This window comes from Phoenix dactylifera, chromosome 16 (genome assembly GCF_051530095.1).
Source record: "Phoenix dactylifera cultivar Ajwa chromosome 16, Ajwa_hap1_PhDact_Kaust_v1.1, whole genome shotgun sequence".
Classification (NCBI taxonomy): Eukaryota; Viridiplantae; Streptophyta; class Magnoliopsida; order Arecales; family Arecaceae; genus Phoenix; species Phoenix dactylifera.
Genome location: NC_143205.1, coordinates 13499975 through 13517279, shown reverse-complemented (window position 1 = coordinate 13517279; position 17305 = coordinate 13499975). Strand labels below are relative to the sequence as shown.

The 17305-nt window shown below is 38.1% G+C and overlaps 2 protein-coding genes across 5 annotated transcripts; one reads left to right on the top strand and one right to left on the bottom strand.

Annotated features, from left to right (window-relative positions):
* Positions 1–3587: 3587 nt before the first annotated feature.
* On the bottom strand, positions 3588–11120 carry LOC103712431 (uncharacterized). 3 transcript variants are annotated; one of them, XM_088712575.2, is made up of 2 exons: positions 4146–11114; positions 3588–3976 (listed from the first exon to the last, which is right to left on the bottom strand). In XM_088712575.2, the coding sequence occupies exon 1, from the start codon at positions 11038–11040 to the stop codon at positions 10348–10350; it is 693 nt and encodes a 230-aa protein (XP_088568701.2). In that variant the 5' UTR covers positions 11041–11114; the 3' UTR covers positions 3588–3976; positions 4146–10347. The 3 variants fall into 3 exon arrangements, with proteins under 3 accessions (XP_088568701.2, XP_008797173.4, XP_088568702.2); XM_008798951.5 differs by having other exon boundaries at positions 10249–11114; XM_088712576.2 differs by lacking the exon at positions 3588–3976 and having other exon boundaries at positions 4146–4639; positions 10249–11120.
* A 1250-nt stretch (positions 11121–12370) lies between these two features.
* Positions 12371–17219, top strand: LOC103712430 (uncharacterized protein At1g01500-like). Of its 2 annotated transcripts, none has more exons than XM_088713063.2 (2): positions 12371–13404; positions 16494–16650. In XM_088713063.2, exons 1-2 carry the CDS (start codon positions 12588–12590, stop codon positions 16508–16510), a joined length of 834 nt encoding a protein of 277 aa, XP_088569189.2. In that variant the 5' UTR covers positions 12371–12587; the 3' UTR covers positions 16511–16650. The 2 variants fall into 2 exon arrangements, with proteins under 2 accessions (XP_088569189.2, XP_008797172.3); XM_008798950.6 differs by having other exon boundaries at positions 12373–13400; positions 16494–17219.
* The last annotated feature ends 86 nt before the right edge of the window (positions 17220–17305 follow it).

The following is a 17305-nucleotide window of genomic DNA, read 5'->3' as shown; positions in this document are numbered from 1 at the left end:
TTCTTTAATATCGTTAGTCAAAATCTAATTGAAGGTTATCCTTGCAAAAAAGGATGATCTGACGGGTATATATACAGATAGTGTTTCAAAGGATTTAAATGCAATAAGACATATGTACATAGATATATTTGCAAAAGAAAAACCTTCTTCTAAACTTCTAAATTTTTGGATTTAAATGGGGGGACTCTCTTGCACTGAGCGTTTGGTCCCCAAAGCTGAACTACGAGATGCTTGGGAGGGTCTCAGGTGGGCTACTCTATTCCCACATGTAAATGCTATTCAACTGTAAGGAGACTCCATCACTACAAGCAACTAGATCAAGAAAGCCAAGGACAAGGATATCCCATACCACCCCATCTTGTTAGATATATGGCATTTGACTGAAGGCCTCGCAAGTTTTGAAGCTACTTGGTGGACACAGCACAGTTTTAGATCTTTTTAGGTTTATGGTCCAAGCGCATGCTAATTGCTTGCATGTAACCTAAACTTGCTTCATTTAGATTATAGGTGAGGATATATAACTGTAGAGTAGTCCATGGTGCATCCACCAAAGTATGCATCTTCTAGGACTTTTTCTCTTGGCTCAGACCTTCTGAAACCAAGTTAGTATACTTCAAGTTTTGACATGGTTAGATCAATTTTGGAGACCAAGACAGCACCTTGTTTAGGACTTTGATCCGGGTCTGGAATTTGAATAAAAGCATGGTTCTAGACTCTAAAGCTTTAGATTCTATGTGTTTTCAGAACGATCGAATTCACTTGCAGTCCAAATTAATTCAGCGCAACTGGCCTGAATTAGGGTTTTTATGCTCAGGCCGATACACCGAGCTAATTCCTCCAGAAAGAGGAAATATTTGTCTGAGAAATTTTCTAGGATTTTTCCAGTGAGGATCTTTCCATGAAACAAAGTCTCCCACGCCAACAAGAAAGTCATAGCTAGCTGTAAAGGCCCCTCATGTAACAAATCATAAGCTCCCCCAAACTTGAGGAGCAGCCTTACCCTTGGCAGTACTGAATCTGTAACTCTCCCCAGTTTTACTTTCCAACACATTTCTCGGGTATCCACTTCAGGTGCATAGTTAAGTTATCCTTTCAAACTTATTATTTTTTAGTTTGATCACCTTAATCTCTCTATAATTAATGCTAAAGCTAATGACCAGTTTACTTGTTCTGGTAAAAGATTAGTAGAAAAGAACAATCAGCAAATAAAAGCATAAAATAACACAATGCGAACAAGGAATACATTTGAGTCCATGTCTTGGGGAGTTTGAGTAAATGGAGGGCCAATCAATGCCATTATTGCTGATGTTAGATCATAAGACCCGTTTAAAATGAAAAGCTTTGTTCAAAGAAATTGGTCAAGGGTGTGCCTATGCTTTTGGAGTGTCATACCTGCCAGATATTTTATATACATCAGAATAAATAGCAGTCAAGTGGTGGATGACAGGTGTTGGCCTTCCATTCCTTCCAAGTTGCCAACAAACAAAAGACAAGGCAAGGGGTGGCTCTCACATTGAGGTCCACGTCCTAGAGACAATAGGGACTGGTCCAATCAAGGTCATTAGCCACAGGAAAGAATTGATTGTATGATTTGTTTGGTAGAGTTACCATCTAATTCGTCGGTACTGAGATAGCACTGGGATAATGTACTTACACATAGGGCAATCCACGGGTTAGAAAGGGCACGCGAAAAATTGCGATCTGTATTGAATATTTTTCGGTGGAAGGGAGGCCCAGTGAAGACTGCTATGCGGGTGGGTTATACTGGATAGGGCTCCTGGTTTATGAGTCAGAAATCGAAAATACAGTTGGATGTAATATATAATTAAAGTATACATATAAAATAAATGATATATTATAATTGTTTTTTAAATTTAGGCATCAAATTGTCCAAGATATATAAATTTTCGAAAAATGATACAAATGATACAATTCTTTGATTTTACTACGACTTGATTCATACACAAACCTCCAAAATACATATTTTTTTTTTATATAAACCTTTTAAATTATCTAGATTACACCAAAAATTTATATTTGTTTCGTTTGCAAAGTTTGGATAATAAAATTTTGTAATGGATGTGAAGACTTGTCTTTACACTACGTATACACGCTCTCTGAATGTGATCCATCTAAATTCAAAGCCAAGCTAATAACATTTTGGAACTCTTAACATTTGGACCTAAATTCTATATTTCAGATCGGTTTTAAAATATGTTAGGAGGTCATCGACCCCATTGACATCCCATAGCACAACCATAACATTATACCTTAAATCAATAAATTGTCTTTGTAACATTTGATGAAACGACACTTCGGGGAAGGTATGTTCATTAAAGTGCCGATACCTGTGTTAGAGTGACAAATCTAGAAATGGATATCCAATCTAAATAAAATAAGTGTATCTATAAATATTAGCAATAAGTAAATCTTTTTGTTTACAATATAACATAAAATGCTTGCTACATATATGGTAGAGTTTCTCCCTCTGAACATCAGCAAAAAGGGAAAAAAAAGAAGAAAATATTTGTACCTCATATAGTATGAAATGCTTATGGGGAAGCCAACAAGGTCCATTTGACCATATACAAAATGTCTGTCGTGTCAAACTCGATAGGAAAAGAGAAAGGATAGAGTGGAGAATGATCACCAGGCCAGACCTGTGATTCCAGCTTTGGCGATTGCTTCAGCCGGCACAAGCCACCAGGTGACCTAATCTGCAGCTATTAGCGGCTCGTTTGGTTTGCGAGAAGCATTTTTGCTTCTAAGAATATAATTCCTGAAAAGAAGATTCCTAGAAAGAGAATGTCTAGAACTTTTGGCATGTTTGGTTAAACCTGGAAAAGTGACAGATTTTCAGAGTGCTTATGTTTGGTTGACCATCCACTTTCCTGAAAAAGTTATATGTAATTCCTATTATATCTTTAATAAAAATTTGATCTTTAATGCCTCTTTAATCCTGAAGGGCCTTTTTAAGAAAAAATAAAGATGGAGTATTTCTTGCCTCATAAGAAAGTAATTTTTCCATATTTTTCATGAAAAAGACTTCCCCATGAAATGTGGAAATCATATTCCCATGGAAATACGACTTTTCCATCTCTCTTCTTTAAAAACTCCAACCAAAGAAGAGACATCTCATTACTTTCCTGTTGATCATACTTTCCCTCTTTTTTTTTTCCCCCACGAACCAAATGAGCCCTATAACTAAAGTCAAGTAATTTTGGAAGGAATCCTGACAGAGTTGTCGATCGGTCAATACTTTACTGCTTAAAATTTTGTCATATTTAGGAGATAAATAGCTCAACAATGAAGGACACTAGTATGTGCAACAATGCACATATACTCTTTTTATAGAGAATTATAACTAAACCTTGCATGAGATGAACTTAGCTTCTGAAGCTTAAATCCTCACAAATTACGAAAGGAAGAAAACAAATGAATACCTAACAAAGTACAACTGAAAATTCCATTCCTAATAATAAGTCTCTTAGAAATGAGAAATTACAACATGCATAGAAATTATAAACTTAGAAATAGCACATTGAATAGAAAAAGAAAGATGGATGAGCATAATCAGAACACTGCAGTTAGGAATAAAGCAGCAACCATATTATTAGGACCATAAGTAGAAACTATATGCTCGCACAATTATATAGATACATGACCCTGGAGAGAGAAAACACAGGATATTTTAGATACAACACTTTAATTTAATTGTCCCTCTCGGATAACTAGATTATTAACCAAATTGATATGAATAGCATCTAAAAAGTAAAAGATCCTTCCCAAACTGTGCAAACTACTTTAAACACAGAAGTTGCAATAAACAGCTACATTCTCTTCACATAAAGTCCAACCAGTCAACTTCAAGTATGTAACTCAGACAAAAGCTATCTTCCTAATCCACAAACATTCATCTGTCCATCTTGTGAGAACCAAACTGACGCATCTTGGCAACTGGCATGATATGGCCAAACTGTACATAAATAAAAATGTCATAATATTAGATAACCCATTTTAAGTTGAGATCTAATTGATGTCTTTTTAATAATACAACTATTGCTGTCAGACCCATGCATCAGTTGACAAAAAGCAATCTACATAAATGCAACAATAGTAAACCAAGAAAGCATATGATGCCAAACCTTTGAGGCTTAGCTAATGCCTCCGAGAAGTAGAAGCATTATATTTAGCCAATCGATTGGATCACCTGGGCATGGGTCGACGGATTGAAGTACAGGCATCAGAGACCCGAGGTGGTGAAGTAGAAGAACAAGCATCAGAGACACAAGGTATTGGAGAAGTAGAAGAGCAAGCGTCAGAGACACAAGGGGTGCCACCCAATATGTTAGACAGAGAGTATATATGAATTTTATGACCATCACCTAAGTCTCTAAACATTCTCAACACATCTCCATCAGTTTTTAAAGGAACGTACATAGCAATAGAAAAGCGATGATCTCTATAACATGTCTATCATCTCGAATGAGTTACGATCAATTGGTTCACCCATAAATTCTTGAAACATGCGTGATAATTGTAAACAACTGATCTGATCTTTTGGTATCAACCTTTCCTTGCCATAAGCATTTTTCAGTTCAAATTGTACGGGTTGCATTTTTTTATTGTAACTTGCCATCTGCATCACAAATTTCTGAACAAATCAATCATTTTATTGCAGACACTGTTTACTCATATGTACTTGCAATAGAATCCATGTGAAACAAAATGAAATGAAAAAAGGAAATGCCTATGGCTTAAGGATCACAGCTATCAAGCATATGATATGACATTCGTAAAACAAACTGAAAGCACATAAACCCACAAAAAACCACCAAGTAAAAACCAAAAGCTTCAAAAGGAACACAAAGAGAACAGGAAAAAGAATATACAAAGATCATCGATAAAACTAAATTCTCAACAGATTATTCCCTTATAGTTACTGATTCCTAAAATTTCATAGCAAAAATCAAGAAGTAAATATAATAAAATTAAATCAAGAAAGATAGTAACGGGCTTAGATCTTGAATATATCAATGAGGCATAGATCAGCATGTAATCAAAGATCATTAACAAGATAACCGATAACAGGAGGTATCCACAGGTACTTTGGGTTAAAGAGGTTCTTGATTGCAAACAACTTACAAGCTGTACAACAAACTACCTTCATACATAAAGGGGACATTTGCATACTATCATAGAAGCCACAGAGCAAGCAAGGAAGGAGAAAGTCAACTCTCTAACCTTAAGATCTTCACTTCCTACAAACTTTCAACAAAATATATGCAAAATTCATATTAGCATATAGAAAATCTTAAAAAAGAAATATTATTTGAGCTACACTTTATGCAGTTAGATTTGCCCTAGCAAAAAAATACTATCTCAAACAAAAATCAGACATCCAAACATGTATTTGAAACAAGAAAATAAACTGTAACACCACATAAGAACATAGTGAAAAATCTACACTTTGGAGAGAGAGAGAGAGAGACAGAGACAGAGACAGAGATGGGGTGGGGAGGGGGAGTGAGAGGGGGAAGGGGTGGGGGGGCAAAAAAAAGAGTTGGAGGGGAATGGGAAAGGGCTTAAGATAAAACCGATATCCAACAATCATAAACTAAAATATCTTCAGTTTCCATGATGCCAGAATAAATGGCTAGAAAGATTTCAATAGAAAAGTAAAATACAGATCTGAGTATGGCACAACTATGTTGAGGCAAGCTGCATAAAAAAATTCTCTGCTACAATCTCTACTTGCTAAAAATTTTGTAGGGTAGAGGTAATGCCCACAAAAGCAACAAGAAAATAGAACAAGGAAATAGCAAAAATAACTCAAACCAGCATGGTTTTGAGAATATATTAGTTGCCACTGGCCAACCACAGTGCCAACAAATGTTACTGAGCCATTCCAAAGATGAAAAATCACAAAGCAAGCAACAGATAAATCTACAACCTCAAACCCGAGGTTAGCATTGTCCAAGACACATGAATTTCCTATTACATCCAGGTAGGATCAAAACCAACAAAGAGTAATTCAAAATTTGAATCAAAAACAATGCTTAAGCCACAAACTGATCGCATGATTAGTCAAATCATAACAGAACAAAACATGCACATTCATGTCAATACTCAAAATTATCTTGAACTGGAGGTCAATAATATACACCTAAATAAAATGTTACACAAACATTAAAAAAAGTTAAAGAATAAAAGCAAAGACAGACAAAGAGGTATGGATTAGACTCTCATTCATTAGTCAAAAACTACAATGCGCTTTCCCTACCAACTCAACAAATTAATAAATACATAGTTCAGGATGCAAATCTTACTTGATAAATTATTATGATGCTGGATGATGTTTTCTCAGTAAACATTCTAATGATAATATTATGTCCAACTATGTGCTCAATTTTCTCTGGTACCTCCAAAATAGGAAGAGATGGACTCAAAGGGCATAAACATGCATCTTGAAAAACCAACATGCATACCAATGCTCTCCAAACTCATATCTCAAAGATTGTAAACTGCAAGAAATATCCATGAACATTAAAAAGAAAAAGGAAAAAGAGGAGGAAAGAACATCTAAACTAAATATTATGAATGCCAATGGGACTTTGGTCAACTACATGGTATCCTTCTCCAAGCATATATGTTGGGAAGAGGTTACAAGCTTGAAACCAGAAGACAGCATTCCGACTTGCATTTCTCAAATGTAGAGAAAGAGAGAGAGAGAGAGAGAGAGATGAAACAGAAAAAAAATATGCAGGGGAAGAATATTCATAAATCAGTCACAGAGCTCCATGCTAATTTATTATCTGACATAGAGAAACACAAAAATAAGTTAACTATCAACAAGAGAGGAAAAATGTAATATAGGACGAATGAAAAAAAACAAAAAGGAGGATTCCTGTATTATATTCACATATATTAGTCAAAAAAAATCACAATCATTTTCCAACTAAGATAGAAAATCATTAAAAAATAAATAGATGTGCAGCAGTTGTCCACATAAAGAGCCATCCAAACTACTATTCTTTTATTTTATCTTAAAAACGGCTATAAAAATAGCACAATTTTATTACATGCACCAAGAAACAAGTGCCTGCTCTGAATATTAATCAGAAATTGCAGTATTTGCAACATAAGTACCTCAGCCAAATCATTGCCTCTCATAAAATTAATCAAAGAAGTCATAACTTTTGCCATCATGACAAAAAAACACAGATAAAATAGCATAACAAAGAGTCAATTAGAATTGAGGAAAAACAAGGCCCATGTCAAAACATGATCATAGGAAGACGGGCTATAGTGTGAAGAAGGAGTTCACAAAGCACTGGTTTGGTTCAAATGATCAGAATTCGCTGAAGTTATGGGGATCAGAGGAGGATTACTTGCCCAGGAGAGAAGCCATCATACAGATCACACTTCAGAGAGGAGAAGTGGAAATATGAGTAGGAATTATTCCCTTTCAAAGTTAAAGTCTTTTTTCTGTGTACGAACAGGCTGGAAAGGGAGGTGATGATCACGATGAGTCACAAATGGAAAGAGATAACTGGCTACGGTTATAATTAAAAACTATACAATTATGGTCATACATAATCATGGATTACAAGTTGGTTACACACAAAACTATTGTCGGACACGTGCACCGCACACGAGGAAGCATGGACAACTATCGATCCCTGCCCGATCAAAGACTTTTTCTCATTATTTACAAAATATGATAAATATATTTCTACTTATAACAATGCAGTTTTCTTATTTTTCTTCCCTAGGGAGAGTGAGAATTATTCAAATTGGATTACCAAAGTGAGCACTTATAGAATTGTGAATTGTAAGATGAGGAGATGTGAGAACAGAGCAATAGATGGAAGGCTTCACGGTGGCTTCTTATGGCTGGTACTCGAAGATATACATGCACCAATTTGTGCACCTCTCTCTCACATAAAGTGAATTTTGCTTAATTATGCCTCCCATATAGTTGATATCATAATTTTTCTTAATGTTGTCTTCAGCATAGGCCATAACCAAGAAAGCCAATAAAATCCCCTTAAATTGTGGTCATATAAAAAGAAAAAAATAAAAAAAAGATGGATTCATTAGCTCATATCTTTGACGTATTTGCTACCATGAATGCATTTACAATTATTTATGACCTATCAATATTTGATCTATTACTTTAACTAAGTTTGGTCCGTTATGGAGATCTTTTAGATTTATAGAGTTTTTGTTGAAATATGGTAAATGCGAAGTTTTTATGGTGCATATTTTTAAGCTTATATGTACCGAATAGTAATCCTAAAATATAGCTTTTTTTCTATCTCATGGCATCAATTATTTGACTACAAGCTTCTCATTAAAGCTTTCATGGTAAAGTTAGTATTTTGACCATATATGTGAGTCAAGATAGGTGCCCTATATAAGCTTTTAGAGAATCAAAAAAAATTCATTTAATTGATCCATATCTCATGCCTTTATCAGGAAATGACATTTTTAGGCACCAATGTTGATGTACATCCATGGCTAAAATGTTAGTCACTCCATTGTCAAAGATTAAATAAGAAATAAAGTTTTAAAATCAACCATGTCTAGGGGCAAGGAGGGTTGCACGACAGATGAGCTTGTGGATTCGCTAAAGATGGATAGGTTTGAACCAAGAATTTTTCAGATTCAAGGCCCAAATTGAATTTGAGTCAAGCCCAGTCTAACCTTGGAATATATGAAGCACAATTTCGACATAAACATGCTTGTAAGCATGCAAGCAAACACATATGAGCAAGTGATTATGCATGTTTAGAGAGAAAAGATACTCAGACTTCTTGATTACATAGAATGCAATATTTACTATGTTAACTAGTCACTCCATTTTTAAGTTGTTTGAAAGTGTTGACACTGTGGACACTTGGAACCAACACATGACATGGCATGGCTAGACACTCCATTTTTGAAGTGTTCTGCTAATGTAGGCAAAACGTGTCTGACACTTGGCACTTTTTTTAGAGTGTCATGCAGGGAATTCTTAATTTTAAATGATGGATACTTCAAGTGAAGTGTTCTGAAGAGTTTTATGTACATTTCAAGCAAAGTATTCATTTTTCATACAAGTGCAAACACACTCTAAACAAAGTGTCTTTGATATAAAGTTATCAAAGTTATATAAACACTTTATGCAAAATGTCATTATGCTTAAATACAAATGCATCATGGTTAGCTATCAATTAAGTATCTCAACATATCTTAATTAACTTTTAATAAATCTAGTTAATAAGTCAAACAACTTGCGAATTCATGGATATTCTATTGAATTTATTGGTCAAATAGCATCTACAACTCTAATTTTCTCTTTTTTCGAATAAGCATCAGCACAAACACATATTCGTATTGTATATATGCACTGTGTCCTCGTGCCTAGGTTTTCGGAGACTGCCATGTCCGACATTTAGACACTTCTCGCCCATGCAAGATTGTCTAGGTAACATTGCATATCTATCAAGATTCCGAGTAGGTGTATGTATGATGGAGTTTGAACAAATATAGGATTGATGAAACGTGAGCATAGGAAATGTATTTTAGCAAGTGAAAATAATTTTCTTATACTTGCGCTGATATATTATCAGAATAATGTCTTTTAATAAATTCTACTTCAAAAGCTAATGGCAATTTCAGAATAAAAATTTACAGATTTACAGCTGAACTAGCTAAATCAAACCAAATATTATGTATATGCTAAGAATCAAGTTATAATGTGTTAAAGTTCAAACTGTCAATTGACAGAAGGAACATTATAATTTATAGTATCTGTTATTTAGCTTTTCTCATTGCCAATCATATTAAAATATTTTTTAAAATTCAAATAACCATATCAATTCAAATATATATTTAATTCAATCAAAAATTTGAGAGATAATTTATTGTATGGACAGAAACTTGATCATGTAAAGCCATCATTTTTCCAGAATTTTTTGCAATATATGTCGTTACAATGACCACCATTCTAAAACCAAAAAGGTCCAATAAATCAATTGACTAGGAAAATAACAGTCATTATTTTCATTTCAACAGTGATAATCATTTTAGAATGACCTAGAAAATTGCGAACATTTCCCTTACAAAATCTGAAAAATATTTTACAACCCACTTTTTTTTTCTACTTTCATGTTCCTGATCAAAGCATCCGTGAACAAAAGAGTAGCTTGTCATGAAACCAAGAAGGGCCACTTTTATTGAATACCAAATACGATAACCTACCTTCTTGGTTAACAGGGGCACACTTGTTAGGCATATAGAGAATAAGCCTCGGCTACTTCCATCTCAAATTTCATAGCTTCAGTACCTAGAACAAACCAATCAGAAGAAAAACCACTTTTTGGGCTTCCCTTTGTTCATCTCCTTCCTCTTCTTCTCATTCAAATCCTCCTCCTCCTCCTCCTTTTCATCATCATCATCAGTATTTACCCCGTCAACATCATCATCACCATCCTTGTCGCTTTTCAAAGGATCAAGGCGAGCTGCGTCCATAGCCCATTGCATCACCTTCTCCACCTCCTTCTCCGAAGCTCCATCATCGCCATCGGTGACGGCGCCGGCTTCGTCATTGGAATCTCCAAGATTCGGCACCAGATCCGGTCGCTGGAACCCTGGATTGTGCCCCGAGGAAGAGCCCTTGAGGGCGGCGAACCGCGCCGCCAAATCGACCCCGAGGATCCTCCCCCACTCATCATCACCGCCTTCCGTTGCTGCCGCTGCTACTGCTCCTTTCTCAGCGGGTTTGGAGGGTGGGGGCGGCGGCGCCGCCGGGGAGGGAGGAGGGTTCGATTTGAGGGCCTCCAAGCGATGGACCAGGTCGGGGTTCAAGCCGGCGGAGGCGGCGGAGGAGGCAGAGAAGGAAGAGGAGGGGTGGGAGGAAATCGGGTGGGAGTCGACGCGGAGCTTGAGGAGGAGGTCGTCCTGGGCGGCGCGGATGAGAGCCTCGACGTCTTTTTCGGAGTTCGCGAGGGAGCTCCCTTTGTCCTTCCTCCCCCTCTCCGTCGAGCCGCTCATTGTATCCTGGTCCGGGTTCCGAGGCTCAGAGGAACACGTCGACAGAAACCCGTGCAAATTGGAAAAATGGGTCCACTGATGAGCTGAGGAATTTTGCAGAGACATCCACTTTGTTTAATTATTTACGTTTTAAAATGAGGTTCAAACCACTTCTTCTTTCTTTTAAATTAAGAATTATTTTTTCTAAAAAAATTAACTTGTAAAACCCACTCTGACATCAGTTAATTATGAAACAATTTATCAGATATTAAAAATTAAAATTATATTTTAAGTAAAAAAATATGTATTATTTTTTATATTTTTAAATAGATGTTATATTACAAGCCATATAAATTTTTTAAAATTTTAATATAATTTATAAAAAAATTAATTTAAAAAAAAGAAAAAAAAGAAAAGAAGAAGAAAAAAGAACTGCTTGCCCGCTTATCATCATCTCTCTCCACCGGCACTCCTCTGCCTTAACCTTCTGTCTCTTTTGCCAGCATCTCTCCATCTTTCTTCCACCGCTACTCTCCATGCCTTCCATCGCCTCCTTTCCACTACTAAGCAAAACTTTAATCATTTTCTTTCTTCTCTTTAGACTCCTCTTCTCTCAGCTTGATTCCACTGCAAGGTATCTCTGGTATTTAGTTAGATAATATTAGTTGCCAATGGAGTCGAATAAAGTGGACGAGACGTCCTTGGCTCCCGAGTTCAGTTCCATGTAAAGTTTTGCTACTGGTGTGTGTGGAACTTTAACACAATGAGAAATGACAGGATAAATGTTGACCACAGTTTGTACATTTAAGCAACAAAAGGAGATGAGTTTATAGTGATGCATGCTCAAGAGCAAATCAATGTTTCATCCTCGGTCATTTGCTTCCCTCGTGATGACCTCTCGACGCGTCCGCCTCCAAAGAATATGGTGTCAGAACGGCACGTGATCTCCATCCGCTTCTCCGGAATAGAGATTTCATCCTCATCTCCGCACCTCCATCGAACAGCAAAACAGGTAGATTCCCTCGAATGGATGCCCTACACGTATGCCTTTCTGCGGGCCCCACGATTCTTTTGACTTCGTAACCGCTTCGTGAAAGGGAAACCGCTTCATGTCGTCCTACCTCTCGTCCGACAGCGGATCCTCCGCCTCCAAATTTATACAAAAATATCTCCTTTTGCTTCTATTATGCCTCCGGAACTGCAATCCGTCGGGTCCAACAAAAAATCTACCCGGTTTTACGAACACGATAGCCGGATGGTTCAGTCAATATTCGCGGTTCCTTATAAGCTAAATACGGAAAGAGGAAAAGTGGAACCCAAATCGATGAGAGCATACTCCCTGTCCTGGAACCATCGCAGGGTATTTTCTCCTATCGTGGAATCACCCTCCTGCTTCGTATCGCCTTCTCGCAAACGCCCTCCTCGTCCTCCCAGCTTCCCTACTCCGATTCCAAGGACCCTAACCCTAATTCTCGATCGAAGCTAAGGGAAGCGACGAGGGGGGAATTCGGAATCCATGGCGGAATTATCGTCATCCGGACGCTGAATCTGTGCCCGATCGGGCGGCGATGATGGATCCGCCGCCGCCCGCGGAAGAGGAGAAGAAGGACCAACCACGGTCCCTGGCTATCTCCCTCCCCTCTCCGTCCGCACCCCCGTCCCGGCGGGGCACTGCTGGCTCCGCCACCTCCTTCCGTAGCCTCCTCCCCAACGGCCCCCCCGCCGCCCCGGCCCCCTCCTCCTGGCTCGAGATCCGCCTATTCTACGTCCGGATCACCCCCTGCGCCGCTGACGCCGTGCCCCCCCGCCTTACGCTCTCCCACCTCCGCCGCGAGATGGGCGCCGCCCTCGAGATCAACGGCGCCCGCGTCCCCAACTCGGAACCCACCCTCCTCCCCCTCCGCCGCGACCGCCTCGATCGCGACGCCGCCGAGGTCACCTACGTCAGCACCGAGGGCGTCCGCCTCACCGGCGCCGTCGATTTCGAGGTCTGCGATGATAGGGGCAATTTGATCCTCTGTGGCTCTTTCGAGAGGGTGGAGGCCCCCTGGAGCAATGGGGTCATCGGTTTCGACAAACTTTTGGGGTCCTCCGACAAGGATCCGAAGACTGGGTGGGGCATGGATTGCTATTCTGCGACATCGATTGCTTCGTCTGTGTTCGTGCAGCCAAAGCTTGGGATCTCGTCCCCTTCGATTGAGGTCTATGTGGCTGGATGTTATGCGGGGGTTCCTTTAATTCTTACGCAGACTGTTCAGCTCAGCCCAAGGCGGAAGGCCGCGAGGCCAGGAGTGCTGGATGCGATACCGGAGGATGAAGAGGCCGCCGGGAGGGAGCAGGACAGCAGTGAAGGATTGACTCATCGCAGATCATCATCATCTGTAAGTTGATCACTCTTTTAATTATAAATTCTTTATACTTTGCAATTTTCCTCCGCATTTTACATTGCTAATACAAGGTGAAACAGCTAATTCTTTTCACCCTTTTTTTTGTTTGTTAGAACTTCAGAATAATTATGTGTCCTTTGCACAACATAGGATTATAAAAGACTGAATTGCTAGAGCATTATATTTTTGGGATAAGAATGTCCATGATAAGAGTTAAGGGAGTATTTAACTGGCTTCTGTAGAGAAATTTTAGATTATTGCCAATTATTGTTAGACTCATATTGCTGTAGAATGGTTGTTCTAAAATGGAATGGATCATGGCTTCACCAATTTGTGCACCATCTGGATTTTAAGGATAAATTGATAAAATTTGTACATTTAAGATGAATGGCATTTTTCAGAAAATTAAATCACCCCAAGATTCCATCCTGTGCTCCTACTTGAGGACATGATGTTGAGGAAGGATGTTATGAGAAATAATGTCAAAAACATCCGAAGATGGATACTTGTTGCATTCTATGAAAAATAGTTTATGCATCTCCTAGTTATTTTTTTAGTGGGGCGGGCGGGGGGGTGCATCAGTTTGTAACTTACCTAGTTTGAAATACTTTGGGATGCTCCACCCAAGACAAGAACAGAAAACCTCATTTAGGTAGGAGTGGTGTAAACACTTTGGCTTGCCCATTTTGCATCTCCAAATTAATCTGAATACTGATCTATGGATGTGAGATTATTGTGGACTAACTTGACGTTGGCACAATTGGTGAGGTGGCATGTAAGAGCAGGTGACACATCTTGAGATACTAGTATTTGGGGATGCTTCAGGCGATAAGGACTATTGTAATTCTCTATATTGCAAGCAGATCTGCACAAGGAAGAAGATGAAATGGGAAGGTCAATCTATAATTGATCAATGGACGTGGGCATCTTTTTAGATCTAATAGTTAGATGTGCTGAGCTATGTTTGAATTTCAAAATTTTTAGAGGAAGATTGATGAAGGTAGAACCACTTTAGGTCATTATAATGGTGAAGTTCCTACATGGAGATAGCTACAGATAACAACACAATTAAGAGCATATGCATGAAAGTAACCTCTAATATGTTTATGAAATAGAGAATGTTTGTGTGAATGTTTGTTTCATTTACTATGGTACTCATGAGATAAATAGACTATATAGATGACACAAAAGGTAGATGCAAAGCCAAAGTTTTTGGGAGGAAAAATTATTTAGGTTCTGGTAGATGAAATGGAGACTGCTTGAAGTTATAAAGTTTTGTGTACTGAACACAAGGCAATGTTTTTTTGTTAACTATATCATGCAAGTACTACACATACACACAACATATATGGCAGCTATATTTTTGGGTTCAGGATGTTGATAAAAATGTGGATTCACATTAAACAATATCGTTGGAGAAATAAGAGCATTGACAAGAATATTAATCTTATGAGGAAAAACTGTAGTAGTATTTGCATGTGTTCATTGGAGTTGCGCCTATGGAGGATTAAGTGACTAGGAGCCAATCAAGATTTCATTAGCATGTGCATGAAAGTATGATTTTATATGGTGAGCTTGTAAAAAGATATAAATACTTCAGGAACATTAATGGAAGATACAACAGAAAATATGCCGAAGCTTTGTCGGCTGAGTCTCCCTTAATTGAAACATATGGAAAAGGACTGTTTCAGGATGAAGAAATGGTACCCTTTTAGAAAGTAGCACCGTTTTGTGCATAAGACAGTGTTTCAGTTTCTCTATAGCTAGATTGTGTTGGCTTGTCCAGATTACTTTAGTTTCTGATGAAAGGAAAAGTGAAATCTCTTTCCTATTTTAAATGGTTGAGGTTACTGGGGATAATTAAGTTATTAAAGTTTTTAATGGAGATATGACATGATATCAACTTGAGTAGTCAGAATTTGGTAGTAAAAAAGCTGCTGGTGACATATAATGTTTTCATTAATATGGGAACTAAGTTGAAAATATGTAAATTTAAATCTTTTTGAAATTTTGTATAATGTTCTAGTGTTCGAGTAAAAACAGATAATGGTACTAGGGGAGTCAATGGGCTGCACTGGCTCGATCAGCTTGAAGGCCCACCCTGAAAAATCCAGGCTTAGGCTCAGATGTCAGGCACTTGGCTTAGGTGTGGGCCAAACAATGTGAAGCCTGGATTAGTTCTGGCCACGCTTTGGCTTGGATTTCATAAAAGCTTTACTAGGCCTGATTCTAAGCTCAATTCGAACTTAAAAAATACCTAAATTTGGATTGAATCAGGGACTGACCTGGCAAATGTTTTTTTGATCAGGTCCCAAGATGTCACCTCTCTATAGATTGGTCTCAAAAGCAAAACTGATCAAGTAAAGGGTGTATCTTAAAACCTAGTTGGCAAAGTGATGGATAGATGATCCTTTCATGTGGTTTTAAGTGTAAAGAAACCTTGAAGGTTTTCCCAAACTTGGTTAAACATCGGACAAAGGAGGACTGATGATTGGCGAATAATTGAAGCTTCTGCCGTTGTAGTTATAGGGAACTTTAATAGTGATATATTCATTTGTTTTTATTTATTCTAATGAGAGGAGATTTTTATCGAATTCTACTTTTTGTTATTAGCATTTGAAAATGTTCAAAAAATTGGCTTCATAATCCTAGAAATGCTAGATGAAAAAATTTGAACTCCATAGGTGTGTTTCAAGTAAAGATACTTCTGCTCGTGTGCCAAAAATAATTTCTTTTATGTAATTTAACTTGGTTTCGATGATTATGTGAAGAGTTTCCACCAACTAGAAGCCTTGTATCTTTACTATAAGGTGGTGGAAGGGGAAGAGGGTGCTGATTCTCAACCATTGACAAGGCTACCAAGGGGAAGACCCCCTAGTGACCAAGGCAAGAAGAATGATTAGTTGGTGGACATAGAGTTTGGAACTTATATCCTGTAGCCAGTGAACCAACTCAAATTACCTACATGCCATTTTTCTGTATGATGAACGGCTATAAATAATTTTCTTGCTTGTTGTTTTGTTCATATATCATATATTTAAGCTTCTAACATGATTAGACCTAATCAAACTGTACAATTTTTTACAGGTTACAGAAGAGGTTGATGAATGTGATCCAGATATGAAGGTTGGTCATAGCTACTACCCTGAAGGTTGGTACTCAGATGATGATGGCCAATTAACATGGTTCAATGCCGGTGTTAGAGTCGGTGTTGGGATAGGCTTGGGAATGTGTGTTGGGATAGGAATTGGTGTGGGACTCCTCATGCGTTCATACCAGGCAACTACCAGAAACTTCAGGAGGCGGTTCTTCTAAGTTCAACCAGAGTGCCCGACTACACCTCACGGCAATACTCTTAGAAAATTTTGACCACACCAGAAGCTCCTTTGGTGCCTCCTGTGCCGGCTCACGATTCGGCACCGACTGTGTAGTTCGTGGTTTGTTGATTAGCTGGTTTTTCTGTAAATGCTCAGCAGTAGAGCTGTTCTGTGTCTCTGCAATGGAGAGCTGTTCTTTATCTCATTTCTGTATGCTTGCACTTCGCTTCCTCGCAGACAGAAAAGTTGCCCGGCCAGACCAGCCAGGACTGCACTTGATGGGTTTTTAGTGCAGAAGGTTATCTCTGTTTTCCACCTTTTGGCCCTAGTAAATTTTTAAGAGTTGAATTTAATGATTGGCGCGGTGTTTTATTGACATGTATTGATGTTTAGGGATAATCAGTGAAAATTTTATTAGCTAAGTTGTATAGAGGACTACCATAAATAATCTGTTTTGTTGAATTTATTTCGAGATATATCTCCTTTTTCTTGATTATATTGTGATGTCAAGGTTCACTATTCCATGATGAAGGGTTAAACCATGACCTTCCACAGGTATTATTAGGGATGGGCTATTAGGGA